This window comes from Hetaerina americana, unplaced genomic scaffold, assembly GCF_022747635.1.
Source record: "Hetaerina americana unplaced genomic scaffold, ioHetAmer1.1.p SCAF_5, whole genome shotgun sequence".
Lineage (NCBI taxonomy): Eukaryota > Metazoa > Arthropoda > Insecta > Odonata > Calopterygidae > Hetaerina > Hetaerina americana.
This window is the reverse complement of record NW_027287095.1, coordinates 155,936-170,000: the sequence shown is the minus strand read 5'-3', so window position 1 is coordinate 170,000 and position 14,065 is coordinate 155,936. Positions and strand designations below refer to the sequence as shown.

The window sequence follows — 14,065 nt, the reverse complement described above, 5'->3', positions numbered from 1 at the left end:
AATCTCAAATAAAAAGAAATGAAAAGTAATTGAGAACATGCAGCAAAGATGTGGAAATTCAAGAAAAAGTCCTTTTAAATTTTCATGATATCAATCAGTTCAAAACATTCAACTTACATCCTTGTCTTCCTAATTGTAAAATCAGAGATAAAATCATTCATTAATTTACAATCCAAAAGGTGCTTACCAAAATTACAGGATATGTCACATTATCAGAAAAGTTTCCGTCTTCATTCCCTCTATCCTAAATACTCTCTCTGAAATTACTTGTAGAACAAACGTTAAAATTTAAAGCATAAACCTTACTTTAATCTAATTGATATTAAATTTTTATTTAAGCTTTGCACCTGTTTGCAATTGTTTCACGGTAAAAAAATGAAATATAAAGAACACCCTTACGCACACATCTTAGCCCTTCATATAAAAGTTTGACCTGAAAAATGTTGCTTATACTAATGGTATGTTACACCAGTTGTTGCGAGTGAAATTTTATGGATAAAGTTAATTGCTAGCTGCTTCAGCATCTAGTTTAATAATGATGAAGTTTCCTTGGGTCTTCAACAGGGTCAGGGGTTCCATGATGGCCGACATTTGCACAAGTCAAGCATCAAAACGTCAGCCAATATGGAACCCCTGACCCAGTGGAAGACCAAGAAAACTTCCTCAAGCACTTACACCGTGAAAGCACCAGATTTTAGTTAAATAATATTTAAAATTTCAAATTCAGCAATATGTGTACTGCCTTTTAATGGCATATGGTATATTAAAAGGGGTTGCATCCTCAGCATGCATAAGTGCACTGGCGGGCAAATTATGTAACTTAAACTTTGAAATTTCAACTGCTAGGAAAAACCTGAAGATGTTTGACTACAAGTCCCAAAAATATTCCTATGTTCTATTGGCCCATAAAGATAAATTTTCAGGCCACAACCTAAACATGATATGAAAAAAGTTTTTATTGATCACCTCTACTGTACACCTTACCACTTAAGGCAAGTGATTATTAGAGAAAAAAATATTTGAGAACCGGCGGGAATATTTTCCATCACCTGGTTTCTACCTGTTGCAAAGACAGAAAATTTCATATACACCTACTTATAATCTCATAAGCAATTTTTACAATTGTATTGACCATATAACATGTGGTGCAATGAACATGGGTATAAAAGAAATTGGAAAAAGGGCCAGGACCCATGATTTGAGCAAATGCAAATCTAATACTGTGCTAGTCAGCAAAGTTATTTTGACACATCAATTAAGTACTAAATACAGAGAAAAGCTCACTTAATTCAAGCACTGATTGCACCTCTATCTGCATTAGGACAGTGACTGCATTTGAAAAGCACCTAGTGTCTCACCCAACCACCTATCCATGGAATCATAAATGGTTACTACACTATACATGATCTCAAGAGTACCTGGACATATGAACTCAATGAAACTTCATTCTTTCCAGGGAGAAAGCAGAATAAAATAAAAAGGCCTAAGTATTGATTACTCCAAAGGCAGCATAATAATGAAGAGTCAAAGAATTGCTATTATTACAAGATTTACAAATACGAGGGTCATCCGGAAAGTAGTACCCGTTCGTGCCGCATGAAGTGCTGACGACGCGAGTAGCCGCTGGACGAGGTCAGATAGCTTCAGTGGCTTGTCTGCCTTCTCTGAGCCAAGTTGCGTGACGCTAGCATTGCCTGTGTTGTTTCTGTGATTGTTTACAATGTTTAAAAAAATTGAGAACGCCGCCAGTTGTGAAGTGAGGGCAGTGATTAAATTCCTCAATGCAAGAAACGTTCGCCCATGTGATATTCATCGCCAATTAAAGGAGGTGTATGGAGACAATGTAATGGACGAGTCGTCTGTTCGGCGGTGGTGTCGCAACTTCAACATGGGGAGGGGGAACACACACGACGATGAGCGTTCGGAGAGACCGTCTGTCATTACAGACCAACTGGTGAGCTCAGTTGACGAATTCGTGAGGAACGATCGGCGCGTCACAATTGATGACATCTGTGAGCATTTTCCCAATGTTTCTCGAACAATTGTTCATGAAATTGTTAAACACCATCTGCATTATGCAAAAATTTGTGCAAGATGGGTCCCTCGCGTATCTCAATGAGCTGGCGGCGAAGGACTATGCAGCAGGAATACAGAAACTTGTCACACGTTATGACAAATGCCTTAATTTGCTTGGAGATTATGTTGAGAAGTAGTTTAAAGTATCCTCTTTCAAATAAAATTTTTTATGTTTGTTAATATTTACTTTTGTGTCTTTATTTCACGAACGGGTACTACTTTCCGGATGACCCTCGTAGATATTTAGATTAGTGTATTTGCAAATTTTACACATTTTAACATAAAAACATAACCTTAAATTACATAGAATTTGAGTATTAGGTCACTACTACACTGAGGGGAAATCTCACCCTTTGGTAAATGCCTGCATGTAATGATGTTAGTGAAAATAAAGAAAATTTTCTCATTTTTCGAGTTGTGTAACTACCAGTTTTCTTACTTACATCATATTAGAACATATTTTTCTCCCAATATTAAAATAAGCCTTTAGACATGATCTTGATGTGCTTTCATACGTGCTGATATATATTAACCTCTACTAATAATACTCATTCAAGATTTTTCAAAATAATAACTAATGAGAGTCCTAGGCAGTAATCTTACGGGGCTTACATGAATGTGAAAAATATGACCGGGGGGGGGGGGAATAGAGCACACAATGATACACATTTTAATGATGAATTAGTAATCTAAATCTGCATCAATAACCTGCGAGTCACCAAAAAGGTGTGTGGCAGGGGGTGCAGCACCAGGAGGAAAGGGTAAGGGATGAGGGGATTGGGGTTTTTCAAATGGGTGGAGAAAGGTGGGGGGGAACCTAAAAAAAATATATATATATATATAAAACCACGCACAGTCCCTACCTTGTAGGTTAATACTTTTTGTGTCGAAATGCCTACAGGGGGATTTTGACGACAAGCATTCTGGTCTCTTATCGTTCTTGGATAAAATGACATTTAAAACCTGTCAGTCTTGCAGTCAATCTCTCTAATCTTATATTCGTTATCCCTTGGCCCGTAATATGTTTGGGGTTGTATTATGTTCTTGATGTCATCGGAAAAGGACCCATCTTTAAATGTTTTTAATAAGTTTAATTTATATTGTAAACGCCACTGTGTAAGGGAATCCCAGCCTAAATTTTCCAACAAAGTAGTTACGCTACTGCGTTGGTCATAACAATTTTTGACAAATCCAGCCCCCCTCCGCTGAACTCGATCTAATTCCGAAATCAAATTTATCTCATGAGGATCCCATATACTGGCAGCATACTCTAGGTGGGGCCTGACTAGGGCAAGAAAATATCGTTCCTTCACTTTTATGTCGCATTTACCTAGCACTGTTTTTACAAATCCCAATTTTTTATTAGCACCGCACCGCATATTTCCTGTATGTGCTTTCCTCAGGACAGATCGTGAGTAATTGTTACACCCAAGTATTTAAAGGAATCTAACCTCACGATTTCGGTTTGTTTCACTTTTTAACTAAATAGTGAGAATTACTCTTTTCCCAAAAATGCATTACTATGCATTTTTTCAAATTTAATTCCAATTGCCATGTGTCGCACAAATTCTGAATTGCATCTAGGTCATTAGCTAATGCGACTCTGTCATAACGACTTTGAATGTTCCCATAAAGTACTGCATCGTCAGCAAAAGACAGAGCCTGCTATTAACCACGGTACTGAGGTCATTTATGTAAATAAGGAATAAGAGGGGGCCTATGACACATCCTTGTGGTAGACCTGCCGTGACCTTGACAGCATCGGATGATGCATCGTCCAGGATGACTGTTTGAACACAATCTCTTAAGACTTGTCTAATCCAGCATATAATATTATCGTGTATTCCATAAGTTTCCAACTTCGCGAATAACTTGCAATGAGGGACTTTACCGAAAGCTTTTTTAAAATCTAGGCATATTGCATCAACTGGAATATTACTTTCACAGGAGTTCATTATATCATGAACAAATAAGTGCCAGTTGAGTGTCGCAGGATCTACCCTTACGGAAGCCACGTTGGTTATTACTCAATATATCTTGGATATCTAGGTAGCTCATTATGGAACTAACAATGATGTGCTCAAGAATCTTACAGGAGATGGAGGTGAGCGATATTGGCCTATTATTACTGGGGTCCTCCCAGTCTCCATTTTTAAATACGGGCATTTCAGAAGCTACCTTCCAGCTGTTTGGCACTCTTTCTTCTGCTAATGATTTCTTAAATAATACATCAAGAGAAGGGCAAATTTCAGATGACAGTTCTTAATACACGTGCACCGGTATCTCAACAGGTCACGGAGATTTTGCTGGGGTCAATGTTTTTGAGGAGTAACTCTATTCCACGGGTGGAAAAGTCGATTGCTTGCATTGGCTGCTGAAATGTTTTTGGAAGGTTCTTTGGTATATTCTGTGGCCATATGTTGAAAAAACTGAGGAAGAATGAGTTTAATATGTTGGCTTTATCTGAACTACTCGTTACTTTATCCCCCTATTCGTTATTCAATGAGTTAACGGTGGACCTTTTTCCCTACACTTCCCTGATGTAGGACCAAAACATCTTTTGGTAATCGTTTCGATGTTCACCTAATTCAGTGCCTTCCAGAAGGCCTTCTTGGCAGTGGACCTAGATGCTTTGTAATTCTGTATGGTTTTTGTTGATTTTATCAGGAGAGGAATCTTTAACCACATTTTTCATTCTGGCATGGCACACCCTTTGCCATCTTGGGGATTACTGTACTTCAAGAGTTGTACCAACGGGGTTCCTTATTCTGTTTTATATATTTACTAGGTATGAATCTCTGTGTTGCTGAACGTGTTATTGCAAGAAAATTATTCCAAGTATCCTCGACACTCCTAGTTTTGCTTAATTTGTAACATCTAAGAAAGGAAAGTTTTAACTCACATTTTAAGCCATCATAGCCAGCTTTATTGAATAAATAAACCTTTCTCTTAGGTTCATTAACTTTCTCTATGCTTAGAGAAAATTTAGCGTTTACAGCCCAGTGATTAATGATTCCATCAATAACTTCTACATTTAAGACCTTTTGGGTATATTTGTAGCTAGTAGATCAAGAATGTTCTTTCCCCTTGTTGATGAAGTGACTAATTGATGTAGGGAATTTGAGGTGAACATCAATAAGAGGGAATCCATGATTAACATAATTTAAACAATACTCCATATTTTAACAAATTGTTGTATCCAGCATGACAGGGAACTTACTGCTCCTGAGATGCTTCAAAGAAAAGTATAATCCAAATATGAATGAATAATCAAAATCATACCTGGAAATTCACTTTTCCATTAAGAGATTAAATTAAAAGCACTATGGGTATTAAAATGAAATCACCGAAATCAATCAACTAATAAACTTGATATGATTACATACAATACTAAACTAGAGTAATGAAAGTCTTAGATGTGTGCTTTAGCTATTAAAATATTATATTGCATATTAAGTTAAATCTTTTACTTTTACTTCATCAATGTCACTGACCTATCAATTAAGAAATCTTAGGTTACCAAAACACCTACAATGTATCTCAAAAATATTCAAATTTATGCAAAACATCACACTGACTATTATATCACAATAAATAATTATTAAATTATCCAAATGCCGAAAATAACAGATATACTAAGCATACCCTAATGAACAGGCAATATATACTTGGATCCTTAGAGAAAACTGCACCAAAATAAATATCCTGAAGCTCAATATATAATACCATTTTGATTTTTCATAGGTCAACATTGATTGCATATACCCTTTTTATATACTAAAGTCTTCAGTAATCTGGGAGAAAATACATGAATAAAAAATACAATGCATATGCTATGCATAAAGAAATCATCAAAAAAGTTTGCACTTATTGATTCTTTCAACATCTGTACTCATATGTGGAAACCTTTTTCTTAACGTCATCTGGGTGATTTTTTTCAATGAACTGACAGACCCACTGACCAAGTCCACCTAAGTGATCAGTATGCCATGCATCAACATAAGTAAATGTGGTCAGATTCTCAATGCCTCAATCTTATTTCTTAAGATGCTCTCACTCCATATTTGGCATTTACTACAGAGTACATCATAATAGGGTAGCTTCCAATTTTTAAAAACATTGAAATGAATTAGCAGTAGGTGTTGCGCGACATCTATGTTTCAACTTCTACATTCAACACAAATAATGGGGAAGGAGAAAACTATTTTTTAACAAAAGATTGAGAGTTTATTTTCAAGTTAATTTAAAGTGGCTTTTAGAGGAATAGCTTAAGATTTATTATCGATGGCTTTAACATATTCCTCTCAGACAATTACAATTTTTAAAGAAACTACCCTACTACTCTGTTTAATATATTTCTATTTACTCTCTATTAAGGCTTTTTTCACAAAAATTATTATTTGAGAAAACAACATTTGTGCACCAAAATTACTCATTAAGGAAAAACATGCTAGAAACTCATTCAAAAATTCACAGCAATAGACTAACACATCAGCAAATAATTATATGCTGCATAAGTCATTTAAAAAAATTGTTATTTGTTATAAGCATAACACCTTTTTCATTAAAATTCAAGCAGCTGAAAATTTGGCACAATGGAAGACAGGCTGGAAACCCTAATAAAATTATGCAGCAATTACAAAATTCAAATTTACAATGGTCTTGGTACTTAATCTTATCATAAAGTACATTGGTGAGGTTTAATAGGTTCTGACAGTTTAGGATTCGAGCCCTAGAAAATAGTTCATGAGTGAGTTTTTACAGAGACCAAATCTCATAATCCTGAAAGTGTCTTTGGAAGTTGTTGCCTTCAAATCACTGTGTCTTGAGCAAGTTTTCAAATTGGGGAACAGAAAGAAGTGACAAGGAGTGTCGGCTGGAAGAGGGTAAGGCTGGGCACCACTAGAATGGCATTTTTTAGCAATTGATAACAGCCCGCTGGCAAATATTTAAGGCTCATTCTAGGTCTTGAACATATTATTTCTTTTTTTGTGACAACATTTGATGCACCTATGCTGCTCCTTAAATTTTCTCAATTTCTTCATGAAGATAATAAATATAACCATTACATAAAAATACACAAACATGCTAGTGAAATGAAATGAAAACCTTGTGTGTACCATTGTAAAACAAAATACAACACAATGATACTGTTAACAGTTACTTGGCTGCCCCCATCCATAACATTATCTCATTAATATGTCATTATCCCATATCGCCAGTCTTTGGGATCTTATATTTACTGACCCTATTTATAGTGACATAATTAGTAACTCAAGATTACATTCCTCAAAATCTTGGATCAAACTACTATCAAACATATTTCACCACATTAAGATGGATCATGGATAGTTTTGGCACAAAAATGTGCTGTGAAATAATACAAAACGGTGATAGAATATTTTACCTAAGTGCAACTTATTTCTTGCATTGTGATTCCAATATTAGATGAACATTGTTCTCTTTTCAGATTGCTCATTATTTGTGAGACTTGTGACCTGCACATGTACTTTGTGTGTTTATCATATAAAAATAAAGTTTAAGTAATGTGACAAGTTTTCAAATGTTTCTTCTCCTCTACCAACTTCTTCAGCTTCTGATAGAATTTTATTGTCCTTTGCATTGTTTGAAGTTTTAATTCTATAAATCCCCTTTTTATCACATCCTTTAACTTACTTCTACCTCAGTGTTTCATCTACTATATCTTTTTTTCCAAAATTTTACCATCAGCTTCTTATCTTTGCAAACTATGAAAATATTTTTATCTCCTTCCGTACTGAGGTCACTTTTTCAATATATTTTCATAAGTATCTTAAAGGTTTAAAATTTCTATTCACTCTCCAAACTTAAAACACAGGTTTCTAAGCCATAAAACTAAGCTTCACAATGGCTGTTTTGCTAATCATTTTAATATCTATTTAAGTATCCAGATTATCATACTCTTACTTACGATATTACTTTTTACAAATACAGTTTTTTTCTAATTCCTTACCACTACATCTATTTTTATTCTAAATATGTTCTGGCAAATACTGATATTGTTACACTTTCACTGTAACTACCTCTGAGCTAAGATTAAAGCACTTGCATTTAAAATTTTTCATTTTAATCCTGAGGACTTCATTTTTTACCGAATAATACTCTTCCCTCATAATCGCCTTTAATCTGTGAATGTGAAATAACCAGGAAGTTTCCCTTGGTTGATTGAGAAATGAATGCTTTAAAAGCTTTCATCTTACTGAATTACTATGTTATTTGACTCCATTCATGTCTACCTTCGGCCCCTAACATAACTCTCTTAAAACATTTGTTCTCTATATATCAATTGACTTTTTGAAAAAAACCAGCCATTTTCCTAAATGAGCGACCAACCTGTTAAACAAGGAGCAGAACACAGCCCAAGTAATTATTATTAGGTAATTATTTAAATTGATGAAAAACACAATTACCACCACAACAACTGGCCAAAATCTGATAATGTGTGGTCTTTCTAATACTGCACCTCTATGGAGTAATATATTTCTTAATGATGAAATCCTTTCATTCAATGAAATTTGTGGCCATTTTTCTAATTTTTTTATCCATAAAGGAGGGCTATGTTTTTTAAAAACTAAATAAGCAGGTCACTTTGATTTTTTTTAATGTAACAGACAAGAGTAGAGGAAATCGAGAAATCATTTGCCATTATTAATATAATCTTTTTCATAACTTCATTCTACATCAATAATTTAATTATAATTAGTTAATTCTAATTTGACAGATCATAACTTTATGATGCTCATACCTTCATAAAGAGCATCCGTAAACCATAACATAGGGCTAAACAATGCCTTTCATCACTTAGAATATTGTGGCCCATAAAAGTTGAAATAGAAACAAATTATATGATAGAAAATATATGCAAAGAAAAAAATGATAACTAATCTTGCAAATTGAATATGCTGATAAATTTTCAATTATCTAAATGCTTATGGATATAACCCACTAGAGTTTACCAACAAAAAAAAGAGCATAATGTAGCTAAAAACAGCCGATTCCCTGACACAATGAAAAATGATGAAAGCAAGTTATGAGCATTTCCTAGAAGATAATCTGACAAGCTGTCAATCACAGACTGCTCTGCACCCGAAAATATTTTATGCCAGGCTGTCCAGCTATTGGCTAGTCTGATACACATATGTACGAGGGTCATCCGGAAAGTAGTACCCGTTCGTGAAATAAAGACACAAAAGTAAATATTAACAAACATAAAAAATTTTATTTGAAAGAGGATACTTTAAACTACTTCTCAACATAATCTCCAAGCAAATTAAGGCATTTGTCATAACGTGTGACAAGTTTCTGTATTCCTGCTGCATAGTCCTTCGCCGCCAGCTCATTGAGATACGCGAGGGACCCATCTTGCACAAATTTTTGCATAATGCAGATGGTGTTTAACAATTTCATGAACAATTGTTCGAGAAACATTGGGAAAATGCTCACAGATGTCATCAATTGTGACGCGCCGATCGTTCCTCACGAATTCGTCAACTGAGCTCACCAGTTGGTCTGTAATGACAGACGGTCTCCCCGAACGCTCATCGTCGTGTGTGTTCCCCCTCCCCATGTTGAAGTTGCGACACCACCGCCGAACAGACGACTCGTCCATTACATTGTCTCCATACACCTCCTTTAATTGGCGATGAATATCACATGGGCGAACGTTTCTTGCATTGAGGAATTTAATCACTGCCCTCACTTCACAACTGGCGGCGTTCTCAATTTTTTTAAACATTGTAAACAATCACAGAAACAACACAGGCAATGCTAGCGTCACGCAACTTGGCTCAGAGAAGGCAGACAAGCCACTGAAGCTATCTGACCTCGTCCAGCGGCTACTCGCGTCGTCAGCACTTCATGCGGCACGAACGGGTACTACTTTCCGGATGACCCTCGTATATGGCATTGGGGTAGCCCTGAACTTAGTTTTGGAAAGCATTTAAGGCCAGCCAGGTCTAACAGATCATTAGGTAACAAATTGAATACTATCCACTGCAATTTCTTTGCTTTCCTTCATTTCTCAGTGTCCTTATTTACTCTCAACATATTTGATATCCCAGGACTCAAGTCATCCAAATAGCATTCCCTTTCTATATCTACACATTGCTGAATAATATCTTTGGCATTGCTGCAAACTTTTTCCACATATTTTCTCCACCAACTAACATCAATAACTGAGAACCGCGACGATAGTCGATTTATTATCCCTAGAAAGCTATCAGAAAAAGCTCAAAAAAGATGACCAGCTTTTCAGAAAACCATGTCACTACCAGAATAATGGAAAAGGATTTCACAAGGAATATTTTGGACATTTAAGCCAAATTCAGAAAATTATTATTACACATAGTAATTTAATAAACATAATAAAAAATTCATAACTGTGATATTTATCAACATGGTGGAAATTGTGAGGGCTAAGGTATTGAGTTACTACAATGGTTCAACTTAAAATAAACAGTACTTCATCATGCGCAAAACCATACTGTGTTAACTCAAGCAGCAGTGATTTCTAAACTCCAGTGGCCAAACACGAGAGCAGCTTCATGCTATTCTTAAGCTTTTACAATTGGTTACAAAATTTAGGTACTTACTGCCATAGTCTTGGCCTGTTGTATGGCATTATAAAAGGAGAGAGGACGTTAGTCAGAGTGAGAAGGATCACCATCATACAAAATTTATCATAAAAGTTTGAATTTTAATAAATCTGGATTTCAAGATTCCATGCATCTTTTGGAAACCTTGAAGTAAGTATGAATTCAAAATTAAATAAAAATGTAGCCCATTTTAGTTACACAATTGAAATTTAAGTTTTTATCAAATAACCACATTAGAAATTATGATACATATTAATGAGGTCATTAATAGATAATTTATACATGTTAAAAATTTTATTGTGGTGAAAATTGATGCAAGTATCACTAATATTTTTTCAAGGAATGATTGGTTGATAGTTGATCCACACATTCATAACATTTTTTAAATATTACACGTGTAGAGCATAATAATTGAAAAATATCTCAACTATGATTAACGTAACCACTATAACAGAAAAGGAAATAAACTCTGGCAAAATTACTTGGTAACATAGATGGACAATAAATAAAAAAACAATTTCCAAATGAATTGGATTTTAATTTTATGGTGCTACCATTCATATTTATTGTTCTTCCCTTTTAAATTAAACATTTATATTAAGCAAGTTATTTTCATTGCTCTATTTGTTGAAAAATGAAATCAATATAATACAATTGTATCAATATTTATGAACTTTAAAATTTGGGAAGTGCCATTCCCATGGTTTCTGAGAATCTTCATTGCTGTTCATTGTTTTGTTAGAACACATGCAGAATAATATTTTGATGCTAATTAAAATAAAACCGTGGCAAAAAAATTCTTTATGTTAACATATCATATTGATGCAGTCAACGTTCTGTAAAAAAAACGCAGTAAACCCTGAGTCTTATTTAAATATATGATATATTCCAAAGAATTGCCCATTAAATATTTTCACATGAAAAGGTATCATCAATTGGACAAAAAAAGAAATTTGAATGGCATCACCGAATTCTATTATATTACAAACAAAGTAAATACCACAAACAAATTGTACAATAGGAGTCTAATTAAAATTTATTTCTTCAAGATAGACAATGGCAAAACTTCACCATTCCCATTTTTCTTACAAGGTTGGTCCCGTAAGTACTCGGCCTGACCTAGAGATGGTGGTAGTAGTTTGAAAAATATCACTGCTTTAGATATTATAAAGCATATGTTTCAAGTTTGAAGAAGCTACGTTGTTAAGTATTTGTTTGGCAGCCATTAATAATGACCGCTTTCAGTGAATTTGTAAAAATGGAGAAAATTAGTCATCGTTATGTGATAGAATACTTTTATTTGAAGGCCTTAGCCCGACCAATATAAAAGCTGAACTGGATTCTACTCTGGGTGAGTCTGCTCCTTTGCTTACAACATTAAAATATTGGGTAGCAGAGTTTAAACGAGGCCATACGAGCTGTCAAGACGAGCATCGCATTGGTCGACCAAATGAGGTGACGACTTCAGAAACGGTGAAGAAAATCCACAAAGTGATACTGGATGATCATCGACTGAAAATGCACAAGCTAGCAGACAAGGTAGGCTTTACAAAAAAAGCGCTGCATTGCATATTAACTGAAAATTTGGACAGGAGAAAGCTGTGTGCAAGAAGGGTGCCGTGTTTGCTCACACTCGTGCAAAACCAGTCTCGAGAAGATGCTTCTATTGAGTGTTTAGCAAAGTTTCACAGCAACAAAGCAGAATTTTTGTGCCTTTCCATAACCATGGATGAAACATGGCTCCATTACTTCACACCCGAGATAAAAGAACAATCAAAACAATGGATTCAAAAGGGAGAACTGCCTCCAAAGAAGGCAAAGACCATTTCATCAGCAGGCAAGGTCATGGCGTCGGTTTTTTGGGATAATTTTCATTGACTATCTTGAAAGGAAAAACTGTCAATGGCGAGTTTTAAGCAAACTTATTGCAATGTTTGAGCGATGAAATCAAGCAAAAACAGCAGCATTTGGTTAAGAAGCAAGTGTTGTTCCATTAAGCCAATGCACCAGCTCACAAATCCAATATTGCGATGGCCAAAATTCATGAATTATAGTTTGAATTGCTACCTCATGCACCCTATTCACCAGATTTAGCCCCCTCGCATAATTTTCTGTGTGCAAAATTGAAAAAATTGGCTTGGTGGTTAAAGATTTTCCAATCGTGAAGAAGTGATTTCAGCAGTTAATGGCTATTTCGAGGAGTAAGACAGTTCTTACTATAAAAAAGGTATCGAACTTATTGAACATGGCTGGGAAAAGTGTTTAGAGCTGAAAGGAGATTATATTGAAAAATTAATACATTTTTTTCCAAAATATTTGTTTTTTCTTTGTTGAGTCGGGTACTTCTGGGACCAATCTTGTAATTTGAAATATCATAAAAATTCTAGCTATAAGCAGTTCTAAGCCGACGGTCTTTTACTGTCAATAAAGTGGAACCATGATATAATAAGAGCCCACAGCCCCTACAAAACCACTGGCTACATTGAACATCATTGTTACTGACGGTGATATCATAATCACCAATTCGCTGATTCCTAAGATTTTTCAGAATATTATAGCCAGCAATATGAATATTTTAGACCATAAATATAAGGATATCAATTGGGAAATCAATAATAATTATCACAAACTATTATGATTGCAGGATAATCAGAGACATTCATTGTCATATTGTAATAATATGCCCAAGTTTTGGAGGTCAATCTTGGTGACTAGACTAGTTTGATATCACACAAATGGATTTTCATTGTCTAGAGATTACAGATCACATCTTAGAATGGGTTTATAATAGAATCTATCAATGCTAGGACTGAAAATTTTAATTTGCCCTTTTTAATTTTACTTCTTAACTTGCAAATACATGTTTAAATAGTTCTTACGGCATGATGTTTCTAATCATATTTCCCAGTGCAAAATTACCTACCACCTACACCTGCTAATGTGAAATCAACAAAAATTAGCATGGAAGACTTTTTGCGAACAAACTCCAGAACTGACAAGTTAACATAAGCAAAAATAAAGGGTACTGAGGATAGGGATTGTACAGTAGCTAATGCACTGGCTTCAAACACCGAGGGTCTAGGTTTAAACCCTGGTGTTGGCAGGATTTTCCAGTGGTATCCTGATCCCCACTTGGATGCTGTGGGGAGAGAACAAGTGAGTGTGCCATTTGTTGGATGTTATATTAAATTGTGGACCTTTTGGAGCCTATTGTTTACAGTAGGCTAATGGCAATGTCAGGTTTCTCTCCGCCTTTAATCCATTCTCAAACATCCTACCCATACCTAATACAATCCCATCTCTAATGGTGTCATACTCATTATATCAAGATTCCACTATAATTAGAAACACATTAA

The 14,065-nt window shown here is 35.0% G+C and overlaps 1 protein-coding gene across 3 annotated transcripts in view; it reads right to left on the bottom strand.

Moving 5' to 3' along the window:
* Positions 1-14,065, bottom strand: part of LOC139694373 (probable phosphorylase b kinase regulatory subunit beta) — a 65,250-nt gene that overhangs the window by 25,303 nt on the left and 25,882 nt on the right. For 2 of the 3 annotated variants that reach the window (XM_071592878.1, XM_071592880.1), the window contains one exon: positions 10,707-10,721. The exons of the other annotated variant lie outside the window; for it this stretch is intronic. In XM_071592878.1, the coding sequence (XP_071448979.1) occupies positions 10,707-10,721 (15 nt within the window). The remainder of the gene's footprint in view (positions 1-10,706; positions 10,722-14,065) is intronic. 3 annotated transcript variants of the gene reach the window in all.